The 20,637-nt window shown below is 45.9% G+C and overlaps 1 protein-coding gene across 21 annotated transcripts in view; it reads right to left on the bottom strand.

The window, feature by feature from the left end:
- Nucleotides 1-20,637, bottom strand: part of LOC140426724 (soluble guanylate cyclase 88E-like) — a 581,053-nt gene that overhangs the window by 126,336 nt on the left and 434,080 nt on the right. For all 21 annotated transcript variants that reach the window (XR_011948285.1, XR_011948284.1, XM_072511824.1 and 18 more), the window contains one exon: nt 20,434-20,543. Coding sequence is in view for 19 of the 21 variants with exons in the window: in XM_072511824.1 (XP_072367925.1) it covers nt 20,434-20,543 (110 nt within the window). In the remaining 2 variants the exon portion in view is untranslated. The remainder of the gene's footprint in view (nt 1-20,433; nt 20,544-20,637) is intronic.

Below are 20,637 nucleotides of genomic sequence, written 5' to 3'. Positions count from 1 at the left end.
GGCCCACGATGTTGCACCGAAACAAAAGCCATCTAACCTACACTATACCATTATCATCCATATGTTTATCCAATAAACTTTTAAATGTCCTCAATGTTGGCGAGTTCACTACTGTAGCAGGTAGGGCATTCCACGGCCTCACTACTCTTTGCGTAAAGAACCTACCTCTGACCTCTGTCCTATATCTATTACCCCTCAGTTTAAGGCTATGTCCCCTCGTGCTAGCCATTTCCATCCGCGGGAGAAGGCTCTCACTGTCCACCCTATCTAACCCTCTGATCATTTTGTATGCCTCTATTAAGTCTCCTCTTAACCTTCTTCTCTCCAATGAAAACAACCTCAAGTCCATCAGCCTTTCCTCATAAGATTTTCCCTCCATACCAGGCAACATCCTGGTAAATCTCCTCTGCACCCGCTCCAAAGCCTCCACGTCCTTCCTATAATGCGGTGACCAGAACTGTACGCAATACTCCAAATGCGGCCGTACCAGAGTTCTGTACAGCTGCAACGCAGGAGAGCGATAGTTATAGAGGACTCTATAGTAAGGAGCACAGATAGGCGCTTCTGTGGATGGGAAAGAGACTCCAGGGTGGTATGTTGCCGCCCTGGTGCCTAGGTCAAGGATGTTTTTGAACGAATGCAGGACATCCTGAAGGGCGAGGGTGAAGAGCCAGAAGTCGTAGGTACCAACGACATAGGCAGGAAGAGTGACAAGGTCCTGCAGAAGAAGCTCAGGGAGTAACGCAATAAGCTAAAAAGCAGCACCGCTAGGGTTGTAATCTCAGGATTACTCCCTGTGCCACGTGCCAGTGAGGCAAGAAATAGGAGGATAGTGCAGCTAAATACATGGCTTAACTGGTGGTGCAGGAGGGAGGGTTTCAGATTTCTGGACCACTGGGATCTTTTCCAGGGCAGGAGTAACCTGTAAAGGAAGGATGGGTTTCATCTAACCTGGAGGGGCACCTATATCCTGGCTGGGGAGGATTTAAACTAGTATGGCAGGGGTTGGAAATCAGAGCGTTCGCTTAGAAGATGTAATGACTGAAGGAGAAATAGAGAATAAAAATAAGAACAACAACACCCTGTCTGGTGAAACGCCGTGGTTTGAAGTGTATTTGTTTTGAAGCCAGAAGTATAGCGGCTAAGGCAGATGAACTTAGAGCACTTATTAGTACTTGGAATTATGATGTTGTGACATGGTTAAGCGAAGGACAGGATTGGCGGCTGAACGTTGGAGAATATAGATGCTTCAGTAGAGATAGAGGGGGATGTAAAAGGGGTCGGGGAGTAGCATTATTGGTTAACGAGAATATTATAACTGTACTGTGGGAGGACACCTTAGAGGGCTCATACAATGAGGCAATCTGGGTAGAGCTCAGGAACAGGAAGGGGGCAATCAAAATGCTGCGCATTTATTGCAGGAGCAAATAGGTGGAGAGATTTTGGAAGGTGCAAAAGGGTTGTTGTGGCAGGGGATTTTGATTTCCCCATATTGACTGGGACTCAGTGCTCGGTGTTTAGATAGGGCAGAGTTTGGAAGGTGTATCCAGGAAGCCTTCTTGATGCAATATGTGGATGGTCCAACTAGGGAATGGGTAGTGCTGGATCTGGTATTGGGGAATGAGCCTGGGCAGGTGGTTAAGATTTCAGTAGGGGAACATTTTGGGAGAAGTAACCACAACTCCGTAGGTTTTGGGGTGCTTTTGGACAGGGATGAGAGTAACCCTCGCGTTAAGGTGCTAAACTGGGGAAAGGCAAATTACGATACTATTAGACAGGAATTGAAGAATTTGGATTGGGCACGGCTGTTGGATAGTAAATCAACATCGGACATGTGGGAGTCTTTCAAGCAACAGTTGAAAAGCATTCAGGAAAGCCATCTTCCTGAGAGAAGGAAGGAAAGTATAGGAAGTTTAGAGAGCCTTGGAAACGAGGGATATTCTGAACCTCGTCAAAAAGAAAAATTAGACTTTTGTACAGTCTAGAAAGGTGGGAACAGTCGAAACCCTTGAGGCGTATAAAGAAAGAAGGAAGTTACTGAAGTGGAAAATTAGGACCGCTCGGATTGGCCATGAAAAGTCCTTGGCAAGTAGGGTTAATGTGAATCCCAAAGCTTTTTATTCATATGTTAAAAGCAAGAGGGTGTCAGGGAAAGGATTGGACCTCTTGAGGACAGTGGGAGGAATCTATGTGTTGAGCCAGAGGAAATGGGCGAGGTATTAAATGAGCACTTTGCACACCAAAGAAAGGGTTTTTGTGGAAGATGATTCTTAGGTCGGGTGTGCGGACAGTCTGGATCATGTTAACATCGAAAAGGATGATGTATTGGGTCTTTTAAAAGATATTAAGATAGATAAGGCTCCTGGGCCGGATGGGATTTACCCCAGAATACTGAGGGAAGCAAGGGAGGAAATTGCTGGTGCCTTGACTGATATATTTGTATCCTCATTGACTACAAATGAAATCCCAGATGATTGGAGAATACATAATCTGGTAGGCTGTTTAAGAAAGGGAGCAGGAATAATCCTGGAAACTATTGACTGGTGAGTCTCATGTCGGCAGTGGGTTAATTATTGGAGAGAATTCTCAGAGACAGGATTTATACCCATTTGGAAATGAGTGTACTCATTATCGATAGCATGGTTTTGTGAAGGGGGAGGCGTGCTGCACTAACTTTATCGAGTTTTTTGTGGAGGTGACAAAGATGAGGGGATGTTGTTTACATAGACTTCAGTAAAGCCTCTGACAAGGTGCAGAGTGTTACAAAAGATGAAGTCACACGGGATCGGAGGTGAGGTGGCAAGATGGATACAGAACTGGCTCTGTCACAGAAGGCAAAGGGTAGCAGTAGAATGGTGATTTTCTGAATGGAAGGTTGTGACTATTGATATTCCGCAGGGATCAGTGCTGGGACCTCTGTTGTTTTTAGTACATATAAATGATTTGGAGGAAAATGTGGGTGATCTAATTAGTAAGTTTGCGGCTGACACGAAGATTGGCGGAGTTGCTGATAATGCCGAGGATTGTCAGAGGATACAACAGGATGTGGTAAGCTTGGAGACCTGGGCACAGAAACGGCAGATGCCGCTTAATCTGGATAAATGCAAGGTGATTCATTTTGGAGGATCAAATCTAGGTATGAATTATACTGTAAATTGCAGAACCCTTACGAACATTGACATACAGAGGGATCTTGGCATGCAGGTTCACAGTTGCCTTAAAGTGGCAACACAGGTGGCCAAGGTGTCTAAGAAGGCATGGGGCATCAGCTGGGGCATTGCGTACAGGAGTTTGGAAATCAAATTGCAGCTATATAAAACCATCGTTGGGCCACATTTGGAGTGTTGCATGCAGTTCTGGTCACCACGTCCTTCTCCATCAGAAGGACGTGGAAGCTTTGAAGAGAGTGCAAATATGATTCACCAGCATTTTGCCTGGTCTTGAGGGTGTTGGCTATGAGGAGAGGTTGAATAAACTAGGATTGTTTTCATTGGCAAGATGGAGGCTGAGGGGAGACCTGATAGAGTTCTACAAAGTTATGAGAGGCATAGACAGGGTGGATAGTCAGAGGCTTTTTCCCAGATAATATGGAAGCAGGCACACTAGCAACATTTAACAGGCATCTGGATGGATACATGAATAGGGAGGAAATAGAGGGATACAGATGCAGTAAGGGCAGAATGTTTTTTTTAGTTAGGGCAACACGGTAGCATTGCGGATAGCACAATTGCTTCACAGCTCCAGGGTCCCAGGTTTGATTCCCTGCTTGAGTCACTGTCTGTGTGGAGTCTGCACATTCTCCCCGTGTGTGCGTGGGTTTCCTCCGGGTGCTCCGGTGTCCTCCCACAGTCCAAAGATGTGCAGGTTAGGTGGCTTCGCCATGCTAAATTGCCCATAGTGTCCAAAATTGCCCTTAGTGTTGGGTGGGGATACTGGGTTATGGGGATAGCGTGGAGGTATGGACCTCCCGTAACAGCCTCCCTGAACAGGCGCCGGAATGTGGCGACTCGGGGCTTTTCACATTAACTTCATTTGAAGCCTACTTGTGACAATAAGCGATTTTCATTGAGTGGGGTGCTCTTTCCAAGAGCCGGTGCAGACTCGATGGGCCGAATGGCCTCCTTCTGCACTGTAAATTCTATGAACTATGATCGGCACAGGCTTGGACGGCGGAAGGGTCTGTTCCTGTGCTCTACTTTCCTTTGTTCTTTGTTCTCTGATCCAGTAATAGAGTTCACACATCACTGTATAACACAACAACAGTGTAACACCGCACTGTATAGCACAGTAACAGAGTAACACACCGAAGTATAACTCAGTAACAAATTTAATAGGGTAACACAAATTGGACAACAGAGTTAGGCAACAAGGCATAACTCAGTAACATAGTACCACAGCATTGTGCAGCACTGTAACAGCTAACACTGCACTGTATAACACAGTGACAGAGGAACATAGTACTGTATAAAACTGTAAAAAGAGTTAACACATCACTGTATCACACTGTAACAGAGCAATGCAGCAATGCACAAAACAGTAACAGTTACCACAGCAAAAGAGTACCACAGCACTGTATAACACTGTAACAGAGTAACATAGCAGTGTATTACAGAGTGATACCGCACTGTATAAAACCATAGAGTTAACAACATGGTATAATGCAGTAACAGAGTAAGAGGCACTGTTTATTGCGTCCAGTTCTGGTCACCGCATTATAGGAAGGACGTGGAGGCTTTGGAGCGGGTGCAGAGGAGATTTACCAGGATGTTGCCTGGTATGGAGGGAAAATCTCATGAGGAAAGACTGATGGACTTGAGGTTGTTTTCGTTGGAGAGAAGAAGGTTAAGAGGAGACTTAATAGAGGCATACAAAATGATCAGGGGGTTGGATAGGGTGGACAGTGAGAGCCTTCTCCCGCGGATGGAAATGGCTGGCACGAGGGGACATAGCTTTAAACTGAGGGGTAATAGATATAGGACAGAGGTCAGAGGTAGGTTCTTTACGCAAAGAGTAGTGAGGCCGTGGAATGCCCTACCTGTTTATTGGATAAACATATGGATGATAATGGCATAGTGTAGGTTAGATGGCTTTTGTTTCGGTGCAACATCGTGGGCCGAAGGGCCTGTACTGCGCTGTATTGTTCTATGTTCTATGTTCTATGTTCCCGAAATTTGCCGTATTCATCCTTCTTCCGCACAGGAACATGCCAGTCTTGAATTCCTTTAGCTGACATTTGAAAGCCTCGCACATGTCAGGTGTTGCTTTATCCTCAACATCCGCCCCCAATCTAGGTTCTTCATTTCCCGCCTAATAGTGTTATAATTGGGTCACTGTCTATGCGGAGTCTACACATTCTCCCCGTGTCTGCGTGGGTTTCCTCCGGGTGCTCCGGTTTCCTCCCACAGTCCAAAAATACGCGGGTAGGTGGATTGGTCATGCTAAATTGCCGCACCAGAGTTTTGTACACCCGCAACATGACCTCATGGCTCCGAAACTCAATTCCTCTACCAATAAAAGCTAACACACCGTACACCTTCTTAACAACCCTATCAACCTGGGTGACAACTTTCAGGGATCTATGTACATTGACGCCAACATCTCTCTGCTCATCCACACTACCAAGAATCTTACCATTAGCCCACTACTCTGTATTCCTGTTACTCCTTCCAAAATGAATCACCTCACACTTTTCTGCATTAAACTCCATTTGCCACTTCTCAGCCCAGCTCTGCAGCTTATCTATGTCCCTCTGTAACTTGCAACATCCTTCCGCACTGTCCAAAACTCTACCGACTTTAGTGTCAGCCGCAAATTTACTCACCCATCCTTCTAAGCCCTCCTCCAGGTCATCTTTAAAAATTACAAATAGCAGTGGCCCCAAAACAGATCTTTGTGGTACACCACTAGTAACTGAACTCCAGGCTGAACATTTCCCAACAGCCACCACCCTCTGTCTTCTTGCAGCTCGCCAATTTCTGATCCAAACCGCAAATCACCCCCAATCCCATGACTCCGTATTTTCTGCAATAGCCTACCGTGGGTAACCTTATCAAACGCTTTCCTGAAATCCATATACACCACATTAACTGCTTTACCCTCGTCCACTGTTTGGTCACCTTCTCAAAGAACTCAGTAAGGTTTGTGAGGCACGACCTACCCTTCACAAAACCGTGTTGACTATCCCTATTCAAATTATTTCTTTCTAGATGATTATAAATTCTATCTCTTATAATCCTTTCCAAGACTTTGCCCACAACAGAAGTAAGGCTCACTGGTCTATAGTTACCGGGGTTGTCTCTACTCCCCTTCTTGAACAAGGGGACAACATTTGCTATCCTCCAGTCTTCTGGCACTATTCCTGTAGACAATGAAGACATAAAGATCAAAGCCAAAGACGCTGCAATCTCCTCCCTAGCTTCCCAGAGAATCCTAGGGTAAATCCCACCCGGCCCAGGGGACTTATCTATTTTCACACTTTCCAGAATTGCTAACACCTCCTCCTTGTGAACCTCAAACCCGTCTAGTCTAGTCCACGCACAGCTTCCCACTACTGTCCTTGACTGGCCCTACTCTTACCCTAGTCATTCTTTTATTCCTGACATACCTATAGAAAGCTTTAGGGTTTTCCTTGATCCTACCTGCCAAGGACTTCTCATGTCCCCTCCTGGTTCTTCGTAGCTCTTTCTTTAGGTCCTTCCTGGCTAACTTGTAACTCTCAAGCGCCCTAACTGAACCTTCACATCTCATCTTTACATAAGCCTCCTTCTTTCTCTTGACAAATGATTCAACAACTGTAGTAAACCACGGTTCCCTCGCTCGACCACTTCATCCCTGCCTGACAGGTACATACTTATCAAGGACACGCAGTAGCTGTTCCTTGAACAAGGCCCACATTTTAATTGTGCCCATTCCCTGCAGTTTCCTTCCCCATCCTATGCATCCTAAGTCTTGCCTAATCGCATCATAATTGCCTTTCCCCCAGCTATAAATCTTGCCCTGCAGTATATACCTATCCCTTCCCATCGCTAAAGTAAACGTAACCGAATTGTGATCACTACCTCCAAATCTAACACCTGGCCTGGTTCATTACCCAGTACAAAATCCAATGTGGCCTCGCCTCTTGTTGGCCAACTACATACTGTGTCAGGAAACCCTCCTGCATACATTGGACAACAACTGACCCATCGAAAGTACTCGAACTATAGCGTTTCCAGTCAATATTTGTAAAGTTAAAGTCCCCCATAACAACTACCCTGTTACTTTCGCTCCTATCCAGAATCATCTTTGCAATCCTTTCCTCCATATCTCTGGAACTTTTCGGAGGCCTATAGAAAACTCCCAACAGGGTGACCTCTCCTTTCCTGTTTCTAACCTCAGCCCATACTGCGTCAGTAGAAAAGTCCTCATCAGGCGTCCTTTCTGCAACCGTAATACTGTCCTTGATTAACAATGCCACCCCTCCCCCTCTTTTACCACCTTCCCTGAGCTTACTGAAGGTGGTGGGGGTGAAACCCATGTAAACACGTGAAGAATGTGCAAACTCCACACGGACAGTGACCCTGAGCCGGGATCGAACCTGGGACCGTGAGGCTGCAGTGCTACCCACTGCATAACCATGCTAAAATAGTACAGAGTTAACACAGCACTGTATAATACAGCAATAGAGTAACATAGCTCTGCATAACTCTTTAACTGAATTATACAACTCTGTATAACAGTACGAAGTCTTACAACACCAGGTTAAAGTCCAACAGGTTTGTTTCGATGTCACTAGCTTTCGGAGCGCTGCTCCTTCCTCAGGTGAATGAAGAGGTCTGTTCCAGAAACACATATATAGACAAATTCAAAGATGCCAAACAATGCTTGGAATGCGAGCATTAGCAGGTGATTAAATCTTTACAGATCCCGAGAGTAGATTAACAGGCACCCTTTCCCAGGGTGTATAACAGTGACAGAGGAAGACAGCACTGTATAAAACAGTAAATAAAGTTAACACAGCACTGTAAATGCTGTAACAGAGTAACGCAGCATTGCACAACGCAGTAACAGATTTACCACACCACTGTGTAATATAGTAAAATAGTACCACAGCACTGTGTAACACAGTGACAAAGTAACACCGCACTTTATAAACAGTAAAGACAAACACAACATTATATATCACTGTAACATAATTACCACAACACTGTCTGATTAGCACCGCACTGTATAAACAATAAACAGAGTTAACAACACTATAAACACAGTAAGAGAGTAACACGGTAACATGGCACTGGATAACACTAACCGAGTTAGCACAGCACTGTATAAAACAGTTAATAGAGTAACATCGCACTGTATAACGCAGTAATAGAGTAACATAGTAACATAGCACATGTATAACACAGCACTCGAAAACACTGTAACATAGTTAACACAGAAGTCTTTATCATAATGACAGTGTAACGCAGCACTGCATAAAACAGGAATCACAGTTAACACAGCAATGTTTAAGGAAGTTACAGAAATAACAGCACTGTATAACACAGTCACAGAGTAAACAAAGTACTGTTTGACACAGTAACAGAGTTAACAAAGTACTGTATACCAGAGTAACACAACACTGTATACAACAGCAAAAGATTCATGCAGTACTGTACAACACAGTAACAGAGTAAGCACAGCACAGTACAGTATAACAGAGTGACAGAGTTACCACGGCCATACATAACACAGCAACAGATATTCACAGCACTGTATAACATGGTAAGAGAGTTAACACAGCGTTAAAATAAATGTTCATAGAATCATAGAATTTGCAGTGCAGAAGGAGGCCATTTGGCCCATCAAATCTGCACCGGCCTTGGAAAGAGGACTCTACTCAAGCTCACATCTCCACCCTATCCCCCTAACCCAGAAACTCCACATAACCTTTTTGGACAGTAACGGCAATTTAGCATGGCCAATCCACCTAAACCGCACATCTTTGGACTGTGGGAGGAAATCGGTGCACCTGGAGGAAACCCACGCAGACACGGGGAGAACGTGCAGACTCCGCACAGACAGTGATCCAAGCCGCGAATCGAACCTGGGACCCTGGAGCTGTGACGCAACTCTGCTAACCACTGTGCTACCGTGTTGCCCAATGATGTTAATGTTAATGTTAATGCAATATGTTGATGTTAATACAAAGAACAACATCGAACAATACCACGCATACCAGGCCCTCCAAGCCTGTACCAGTCATGATACGAACCCTTGCCAAAACCCTCAATACTTTCTTGTGCCATATCCCTCTACAGCCGTCCTATCCATGTGTTTGTCAAGATGCCTTTTCAACGCCGTTAATGTATCTGCTTCCACAACCTCGCCTCGCAACACGTTCCAGGAACTCATTACCCTCTGCGTAAAAAACCTGCCTCGCCCATCTCCTCTACACTTTGCCCCATGGACCTTAAAGCTATGCTCCCTGGTGACTGACCCCTCCACCCTGGGAAAGGGTGCCTGCTAATCTACTCTATCCATGACCCTCATTAACTTGTAGAGCTCTATCAGTTCACCCATCAACCTCCGTCTTTCTAATGAAAATGGTACAAGTCTATTCAGCCTGTCCACATAGCTAACACCCTCCAGACCAGGCAATATCCTGCTAAACTTCCTCTTCACCCTTTCCAAAGCCTCCACATCCTTCTTGTGGTGTGACGACCAGAATTGTGCGCAATATTCCAAGTGCAGCCTTACCATGATTCAATACATGATGTGGAGATGCCGGCGTTGGACTGGGGTGAGCACAGTATGAAGTCTTACAACACCAGGTTAAAGTCCAACAGGTTTGTTTCGATGTCACTAGCTTTCGGAGCGCTGCTCCTTCCTCAGGTGAATGAAGAGGTCTGTTCCAGAAACAGATATATAGACAAATTCAAAGATGCCAAACAATGCTTGGAATGCGAGCATTAGCAAGTGATTAAATCTTTACAGATCTAGAGATGGGGTAACCCCAGGTTAAAGAGGTGTGGATTGTACCAAGCCAGGACAGTTGGTAGGATTTCGCAGGCCAGATGGTGGGGGATGAATGTAATGCGACATGAATCCCAGGTCCCGGTTGAGGCCGCACTCATGAGTGCGGAACTTGGCTATAAGTTTCTGCTTGGCGATTCTGCGTTGTCGCGCGTCCTGAAGGCCGCCTTGGAGAACGCTTACCCGGAGATCAGAGGCTGAATGCCCTTGACTGCTGAAGTGTTCCCCGACTGGAAGGGAACATTCCTGCCTGGTGATTGTTGCGCGATGTCCGTTCATTCGTTGTCGCAGCGTCTGCATGGTCTCGCCAATGTACCACGCTTCGGGACATCCTTTCCTGCAGCGTACGAGGTAGACAACGTTGGCCGAGTCGCACGAGTATGTACCGCGTACCTGGTGGGTGGTGTTCTCATGTGTAATAGTGGTATCCATGTTGATGATCTGGCACGTCTTGCAGAGATTGCCATGACAGGGTTGTGTGGTGTCGTGGTTGCTGTTCTGAAGACTGGGTAGTTTGCTGCAAACAATGGTTCGTTTGGCCGGAACAGCCATGGGGACCAAATTCGCACCCCAATACGCCAACATCTTCATGCACAAGTTTGAACAGGACCTACTCACCGCACAGGACCTTCAACCGATGTTATACACCAGATACATCGATGACATTTTTTTCCTTTGGACCCACGGCGAAGAATCACTGAAACGACTACACGATGACATTAATAAGTTCCATCCAACCATCAGACTCACCATGGACTACTCTCCAAAATCAGTTGCATTCTTGGACACACTCGTCTCCATCAAGGACGGTCACCTCAGCACTTCGCTTTACCGCAAACCTACGGATAACCTCATGATGCTCCACTTCTCCAGCTTCCACCCTAAACACATTAAAGAAGCCATCCCCTATGGACAAGCGCTCCGTATACACAGGATCTGCTCAGACAAGGAGGAGCGTAACAGACATCTACAGACGTTGAAAGATGCCCTCGTACGAACGGGGTATGGCACTCGACTCATCGATCAACAGTTCCAACGCGCCACAGCGAAAAACCGGACCGACCTCCTCAGAAGACAAACATGGGACACAACCGACAGAATACCCTTCGTCGTCCAGTACTTCCCCGGAGCGGAGAAACTACGTCATCTTCTTCACAGCCTTCAACACGTCATTGATGACGATGAACATCTCGCCCAGGTCATCCCCACACCCCCACTACTTGCCTTCAAACAACCGCGCAACCTCAAACGAACCATTGTTTGCAGCAAACTACCCAGTCTTCAGAACAGCGACCACGACACCACACAACCCTGCCATGGCAATCTCTGCAAGACGTGCCAGATCATCGACATGGATACCACTATTACACGTGGGAACACCACCCACCAGGTACGCGGTACATACTCGTGCGACTCGGCCAACGTTGTCTACCTCATACGCTGCAGGAAAGGATGTCCCGAAGCGTGGTACATTGGCGAGACCATGCAGACGCTGCGACAACGAATGAACGGACATCGCGCAACAATCACCAGGCAGGAATGTTCCCTTCCAGTCGGGGAACACTTCAGCAGTCAAGGGCATTCAGCCTCTGATCTCCGGGTAAGCGTTCTCCAAGGCGGCCTTCAGGACGCGCGACAACGCAGAATCGCCGAGCAGAAACTTATAGCCAAGTTCCGCACTCATGAGTGCGGCCTCAACCGGGACCTGGGATTCATGTCGCATTACATTCATCCCCCACCATCTGGCCTGCGAAATCCTACCAACTGTCCTGGCTTGGTACAATTCACACCTCTTTAACCTGGGGTTACCCCATCTCTGGATCTGTAAAGATTTAATCACCTGCTAATGCTTGCATTCCAAGCATTGTTTGGCATCTTTGAATTTGTCTATATATGTGTTTCTGGAACAGACCTCTTCATTCACCTGAGGAAGGAGCAGCGCTCCGAAAGCTAGTGACATCGAAACAAACCTGTTGGACTTTAACCTGGTGTTGTAAGACTTCGTACCATCATTCAATACAATTGTAGTATGACTTGCCAGTTTTTATACTCTATTCCCCGTGCAATGAAGGCAAGCATTCCGTATGCTTTCTTGACTACCTTGTCCACTTGTGTTGCCACCTTTAAAGATCTGTGCACCTGCACGCCCAGTTCTCTCTGACTTTCTATATTCGTAAGAGTTTTACCATTTAAGGTATATTTCCCCTCAATGCTAGACCTACCAAAATGCAGTACCTCACATTTGTCCGGATTAAACTCGATTTGCCAATTCTCTGCCCAAGTCTCCAACTTATCTATGTCCTAGAACATAGAACATAGAAAATACAGCACAGAACAGGCCCTTCGGCCCACGATGTTGTGCCGAACCTTTGTCCGAGATTAATCATAGATTATCATTGAATTTACAGTGCAGAAGGAGGCCATTCGGCCCTTTGAGTCTGCACCAGCTCTTGGAAAGAGCACCCTACCCAAACTCAACATCTCCACCCAACACCAAGGGCAATTTGGACATTAAGGGCAATTTATCATTGGCCAATTCACCTAACCCGCACATCTTTGGACTGTGGGAGGAAACCGGAGCACCCGGAGGAAACCCACGCAGACACGGGGAGGACGTGCAGACTCCGCACAGACAATGACCCAAGCCGGAATCGAACCTGGAACCATGGATCTGTGAAGCAATTGTGCTATCCACAATGCTACCGTGCTGCCCTTAAGAACAAATAAATCTACACTATATCATTTTCCCGTAATCCATGTACCTATCCAACAGCTGCTTGAAGGTCCCTAATGTTTCCGACTCAACTACTTCCACAGGCAGTGCATTCCATGCCCCCACTACTCTCTGGGTAAAGAACCTACCTCTGATATCCCTCCTATATTTTCCACCTTTCACCTTAAATTTATGTCCCCTTGTAATGGTGTGTTCCACCTGGGGAAAAAGTCTCTGACTGTCTACTCTATCTATTCCCCTGATCATCTTATAAACCTCTATCAAGTCGCCCCTCATCCTTCTCCGCTCTAATGAGAAAAGGCCTAGCACCCTCAACCTTTCCTCGTAAGACCTACTCTCCATTCCAGGCAACATCCTGGTAAATCTTCTTTGCACCTTTTCCAGAGCTTCCACATCCTTCCTAAAATGAGGCGACCAGAACTTACACAGTACTCCAAATGTGGCCTTACCAAAGTTTTGTACAGCTGCATCATCACCTCACGGCTCTTAAATTCAATCCCTCTGTTAATGAACGCAAGCACACCATAGGCCTTCTTCACAGCTTTATCCACTTGAGTGGCAACTTTCAAAGATGTATGAACATAGACCCCAAGGTCTCTCTGCTCCTCCACAATGCCAAGAACTCTACCGTTAACCCTGTATTCCGCATTCATATTTGTCCTTCCAAAATGGACAACCTCACACTTTTCAGGGTTAAACTCCATCTGCCACTTCTCAGCCCAGCTCTGCATCCTATCTATGTCTCTTTGCAGCCGACAACAGCCCTCCTTACTATCCACAACTCCACCAATCTTCGTATCGTCTGCAAATTTACTGACCCACCCTTCAACTCCCTCATCCAAGTCATTAATGAAAATCACAAACAGCAGAGGACCCAGAACTGATCCCTGCGGTACACCACTGGTAACTGGGATCCAGGCTGAATATTTGCCATCAACCACCACTCTCTGACTTCTATCGGTTACCTGTTCGTTATCCAACTGGCCAAATTTCCCACTATCCCATGCCTCCTTACTTTGTGCAGAAGCCTACCATGGGGAACTTTATCAAATGCCTTACTAAAATCCATGTACACTACATCCACTGCTTTACCTTCATCCACATGCTTGGTCACCTCCTCAAAGAATTCAATAAGATTTGTAAGGCAAGACCTACCCCTCACAAATCCGTGCTGACTATCCCTAATCAAGCAGTGTCTTTCCAGATGCTCAGAAATCCTATCCTTCAGTACCCTTTCCATTACTTTGCCTACCACCGAAGTAAGACTAACTGGCCTGTAATTCCCAGGGTTATCCCTAGTTCCTTTTTTGAACAGGGGCACGACATTCGCCACTCTCCAATCCCCTGGTACCACCCCTGTTGACAGTGAGGACGAAAAGATCATTGCCAACGGCTCTGCAATTTCATCTCTTGCTTCCCATAGAATCCTTGGATATATCCCGTCAGGCCCGGGGGACTTGTCTATCCTCAAGTTTTTCAAAATGCCCAACACATCTTCCTTCCTAACAAGTATTTCCTCGAGCTTACCAATCTGTTTCACACTGTCCTCTCCAACAATATCGCCCCTCTCATTTGTAAATACAGAAGAAAAGTACTCATTCAAGACCTCTCTTATCTCTTCAGACTCAATACACAATCTCCCGCTACTGTCCTTGATCGGACCTACCCTCGCTCTAGTCATTCTCATATTTCTCACATATGTGTAAAAGGCCTTGGGGTTTTCCTTGATCCTACCCACCAAAGATTGTTCATGCCCTCTCTTAGCTCTCCTAATCCCTTTCTTCAGTTCCCTCCTGGCTATCTTGTATCCCTCCAATGCCCTGTCTGAACCTTGTTTCCTCAGCCTTACATAAGTCACCTTTTTCCTCTTAACAAGACATTCAACCTCTCTTGTCAACCATGGTTCCCTCACTCGACCATCTCTTCCCTGCCTGACAGGGACATACATATCAAGGACACGTAGCACCTGTTCCTTGAACAAGTTCCACATTTCACTTGTGTCCTTCCCTGCCAGCCTATGTTCCCAACTTATGCACTTCAATTCTTGTCTGACAACATCGTATTTACCCTTCCCCCAATTGTAAACCTTGCCCTGTTGCACGTACCTATCCCTCTCCATTACTAAAGTGAAAGTCACAGAATTGTGGTCACTATCTCCAAAATGCTCCCCCACTAACAAATCTATCACTTGCCCTGGTTCATTACCCAGTACTAAATCCAATATTGCCCCTCCTCTGGTCGGACAATCTATATACTGTGTTAGAAAAGCTTCCTGGACACACTGCACAAACACCACCCCATCCAAACTATTTGATCTAAAGAGTTTCCACTCAATATTTGGGAAGTTAAAGTCGCCCATGACTACTACCCTATGACTTCTGCACCTTTCCAAAATCTGTTTCCCAATCTGTTCCTCCACATCTCTGCTACTATTGGGGGGCCTATAGAAAACTCCTAACAAGGTGACTGCTCCTTTCCTATTTCTGACTTCAACCCATACTCAATAGGGTGATACTCCTCGAACTGCCTTTCTGCAGCTGTTATACTATCTCTAATTAATAATGCCACCCCCCCCCCCACCTCTTTTACTACCCTCCCTAATCTTATTGAAACATCTATAACCAGGGACCTCCAACAACCATTTCTGCCCCTCTTCTATCCAAGTTTCCGTGATGGCCACCACATCGTAGTCCCAAGTACCGATCCATGCCTTAAGTTCACCCACCTTATTCCTGATGCTTCTTGCGTTGAAGTATACACACTTCAACCCATCTCCGTGCCTGCAAATACTCTCCTTTGTCAGTGTTCCCTTCCCCACTGCCTCATTACATGCTTTGGCGTCCTGAATATCGGCTACCTTAGTTGCTGGACTACAAATCCGGTTCCCATTCCCCTGCCAAATTAGTTTAAACCCTCCCGAAGAGTACTAGCAAACCTCCCTCCCAGGATATTGGTGCCCCTCTGGTTCAGATGCAACCCGTCCTGCTTGTACAGGTCCCACCTTCCCCAGAATGCGCTCCAATTATCCAAATGCCTGAAGCCCTCCCTCCTACACCATTCCTGCAGCCACGTGTTCAACTGCACTCTCTCCCTATTCCTAGCCTCGCTATCACGTGGCACCGGCAACAAACCAGAGATGACAACTCTGTCTGTCCTGGCTTTCAACTTCCAGCCTAACTCCCTAAACTTGTTTATTACCTCCACATCCCTTTTCCTACCTATGTCGTTGGTACCAATGTGCACCACGACTTCTGGCTGCTCCCCCTCCCCCTTAAGGATCCCGAAGACACGATCCGAGACATCCCTGGCCCTGGCACCCGGGAGGCAACATACCTTCCGGGAGTCTCGCTCGCGACCACAGAATCTCCTATCTATTCCCCTAACCATTGAATCTCCTACAACTATTGCTTTTCTATTCTCCCCCCTTCCCTTCTGAGCCCCAGAGCCAGACTCAGTGCCAGAGACCTGGCCGCTAGGGCCTTCCCCTGGTAGGTCATCCCCCCCAACAGCATCCAAAACGGTATACTTGTTTTGAAGGGGAACGGCCACGAGGGATCCCTGCACTGTTTGCCTGTTTGTTTTTTTCCCCCTGACTGTAACCCAGCTATTCTTGTCCTGTACCTTGGGTGTGGTTACCTCCCTGTAACTCTTCTCAATCACCCCCTCTGCCTCCCGGATGATCCGAAGTTCATCCAGCTTCAGCTCCAGTTCCCTAACACGGTCTTTGAGGAGCTGAAGTTGGGTGCACTTCCCGCAGGTATAGTCAGTGGGGACACCGGTGGTATCCCTCACCATCCACATCCTACAGGAGGAGCATGTAACTGGCCTAGCCTCCATCCCCTCTTACCTTACAGAATATAGCTGCTGTGTGGACTAACTAGATCTCCGCCCTCCGACTCTGCTCCCAGTCAGCTACACTTCCTGTAAACTCCTGGCTCTCTTCGCACTCTTTGCGGAAATGTCGGAAACAAAATGAAAGGAGCACCTTACTCCCTCCTCACCTAACTCCCTCGGTCACCAAACTCTCACTATCGCACTCAAAAAGCACCAAATTCAGCACTCCCTCGGTCACCAAACTCTCACTATCGCACTCAAAAAGCACCAAATTCAGCACTCAGTGCAAACCCTGCTGTATCTTCTGACAATCCTCAACACTATCTGCCACTCCACCAAACTTGGTGTCATCTGCGAACTTACTGATCAGACTGGCTACATTTACCTCCAAATCGTTTCTGTACACAACAAACAACAGAGGCACAAGGCCAGATCTCTGTGGAACTCCACGTGTCACAACCTTCTATTGAGAAAAACACCCTTGTACGGCTACCCTTTGCCTTCTGTGACTGAGCCAGTTCTGTATCCATCTTCCCACCTCACTTCTGATCCTGTGTGATTAATGTGGTTAATTCCGTGTTTAAATGAGATAAATAGCTTTACAATTAAGTTAATCAGTTCTTAAAGAAAGGAACAACTTGTATGTACTATCTACACCTGCCACTCATTCCAATTAAGCAACCCAGTACAGTTCAAATGTCACTTAGAAATAACGTTAATACAACATGTTTAGTAGAGAGAGACCCTTTCAAGAGCAGATCCAGTGCACTTTGGCTTGTCAGACTGAAATGCTATGGCAAAGTGCTGTTCAATTTAAAATAAGAACATAACATAACAACTAGGAGCAGGATTAGGTCATCTGGCCTTTCGTGTCTGCTCCGCCATTCAATGAGATCATGGCTGATCTTCTGTGGACTCAGCTCCACTTTCCCGTCCGAACACCATAACCCTTTATTCCATTATTCTTCAAAACACTATTTATCTTTGTCTTGAAAACATTTAATGAAGGAGCCTCAACTGCTTCACTGGGCAGGGAATTCCATAGATTCACAACCCTTTGGGTGAAGAAGTTTCTCCTAAACTCAGTCCTAAATCGTCTTCCCCTTATTTTGAGGCTATGCCCCCTAGTTCTGCTTTCACCCGCCAGTGTTAACAACCGGCCCGCATCTATCCTATCTAGTCCCTGCATAATTTTATTTGTTTCTAAAAGATCCTCCTGAATCCTTCCAAATTCCACGAGTACAGTCCCAGTCTACTCAACCTCTCCTCGTAATCCAAGCCCATCAGCTCTGGGATTAACCTAGTTAATCTCCTCTGCACACCCTCCAGCGCCAGTACGTCCTTTCTCAGGTAAGGAGACCAAAACTGAACACAATACTCCAGGTGTAGCCTCACTAAAACCTTACACGGTTGCAGCATAACCGCCCTAGTCTTAAACTCCATCCCTCTAGCAATGAAGGACAAAACTCCTTTCGCCTTCTTAATCACCTGTTGCACCTGGAGACCAGCAACCTTTTGTGCGGCACCTTGTCAAAAGCTTTCTGGAAATCCAGACATACCACATCATTGGCTCCTCATTGTCTGCCGCACCGTTAATGTCCTCACAAAAGTCCACTGAATTAGTTAGGCACGACCTGCCCTTTATGAACCCATGCTGCCAATGTCCAATGGGACAATTTCCATCCAGATGCCTCGCTATTTCTTCCTTGATTATACATTCCAGCATCTTCCCTACTATCGAAGTTAAGCTAACTGGCCTATAATTATCCGCTTTCTTCCTTCCTCTTTTTTTAAACAGTTGTGTTACGTTTGCTACTTTTCAATCCGCCGGGACCACCCCCAGAGTCTAGTGAATTTTGGTAAATTATCACTAGTACATTTGCAATTTCTATAGCCATCTCTTTTAGTACTCTGAGATGCATCCCATCAGGGCCAGGAGACTTGCCCCATTAGCTTGCCCATCACTACCTCCTTAGTGATAACAATCGTCTACAGGTCCTCACCTGTCATAGTCTCATTGCAGTCACTGGCATGTTATTTGTGTCTTCCACTGTGAAGACCCACCCAAAAAACCTGATCAATTCCTCAGCCATTTCCTCATCTCTCATTATTAAATCTCCCTTCTCATCCTCTAAAGGACCAATATTAATATTCTAAAAGACTGCAAAACTACAATTACATGACTCCTCCCATTAATTACATCATCTATATCCCACTAAGAATCATGATGGGCTGTGAATGCACTGGGAAGGGCACAGCGAATCTTTACCAGGATGTTTCCTGGGCTGGAGAGTTTGAGCTGTGAAGTGAGATTAGATAGACTGGGATTGTTTTCCTTGGAGTTGAGGAGACTGAGGAGGAGGGAGGGGGGCACGATTAAGATGTATACAATTATGAGGGGCATAGATGGAGTAGGCAGGAAGAAACCTTTCCCCTGGTGGAGGGGTCAATGACCAGGAGGCAGAGGTTTAAGGTAAGGGGCAGGAGATTTTGAGGGGATGTGAAGAAAAACTTTTTGCTCAGAGGGTGGTGGAAGTCTGGAACTCAGTGCCTGAAATGGCGGTAGAGGCAGAGACCCTCGTAACATTTCTGAAGTATTTTGAAATGTACTTTCAATGCCAAGGCATACAAGGCTATTGTCCAAGTGCTGGAAAATTGGATTGGAATGCTTAGCCACCTGCTTTTTACCGGCAGACTCTATGGGCCTAAAAGCTTTTTCTGTGCTATAGATCTCTATGGCCTGCTTCGATAGGTCTAAATGCAATATCTCACAAATCATCTCCACTCCAAGGAATCTGCAGCAATCACAATACCATTCCATCAGCCCTTTATCTGTAATCAAGAAAGTGGTTGGAATCAATCATTACCTAACCTTTTACGACAGCTTTAGTAAACACACTGCCTGTATTTATTTTAAACCAGGGTTCTTGTACTTGATCAGAGGAGTGTTTTAATTAGTGTTTTGAACGACGATGTGAGGTGGAGAGGTTTAGTGAGAGAATTCCAGATTTGGTGTCCAAGCAGCTGAAGACAGGGACACCAATGGTGAAGCGATTGGAGTGTACAGGGTGTTGTACTTATCTCAAGGGATTTGGGAGCGGAAGCCACCAATTTATCAATAAATCTGTCAATTTCGCTTTTGAAATGTTCCATTGACTTTTCCAGTCCTTTTGAGGATAATCTAAATGCCCACTTCTCAAAGAGTTTCCTGACATCACCGGCTCTGAGTATTCCCTTTGTTCTGGAGTCGTCCCACTCAACTCCCATCTACCTTGTACAAACCTTTAACTGTTCAAAACACAAAACTACACGAATGTAATGAATAAATGTATATTTCTATCATCTAAAGTTGCAGTTTTCACCTGCTGATGACACGATGTGAACCAAGTAACTATTACAAAAGGACATTATTAGATTAACTGAAAAACTGTTAGAAAAACTACTGCAGACAGATTTCAATGTGGACAAGTGTGAGATCTTCCATTCTGGATCTAAGTTAGATAGATCAGTTTTTCAAAAAGAGGTTCAAGAAAAGAGATCACCAAAAGTTCATGGAAGACAGAAAGGTCTTCTGTCATAAAAGCCTGATGGAATGTGGCCTCTATCTCCAGGAGCTGCAATACAAGTGTCGGGAGTTATGTTACTGCTAAATAAAAAGCTGGTTCAGTCATCTGGAGTATGATGTTCAATTGTGCACACAGCACCTCCTGGAGAATATACAAGCCTGGGAGTCAGCGTGGCACAAATTCAACAGAATTATACCAAAGGGTTAAACTCTGAGGTTTGTTACATGTACTATGGGTGGGATTATTTGATTGTCCAGGTAGTGGGAGCATGCTGATGGACTGTGACAGATTCTCAGCACCTACCTTGCCATTACTCTCCATGGCTGATGCTGAATGTACAGTGTCTCCATATAGTCCAAACCGAGGCATCTTGTGCCCCACCACACCAGCAACCACCATTCCGGAATGAACACCTAGAGCGAGGCAAATATGAAGTGAATGGGATGGGCTAATCATTCTCAATATTCCGTCTAATCATTCCCAATATTTCCACCAATCACTCCCAAC

Source organism: Scyliorhinus torazame, chromosome 7 (genome assembly GCF_047496885.1).
Source record: "Scyliorhinus torazame isolate Kashiwa2021f chromosome 7, sScyTor2.1, whole genome shotgun sequence".
NCBI lineage: Eukaryota > Metazoa > Chordata > Chondrichthyes > Carcharhiniformes > Scyliorhinidae > Scyliorhinus > Scyliorhinus torazame.
Note: the sequence above shows the minus strand (reverse complement) of the source record. Positions and strands in the feature narration are given on the sequence as shown.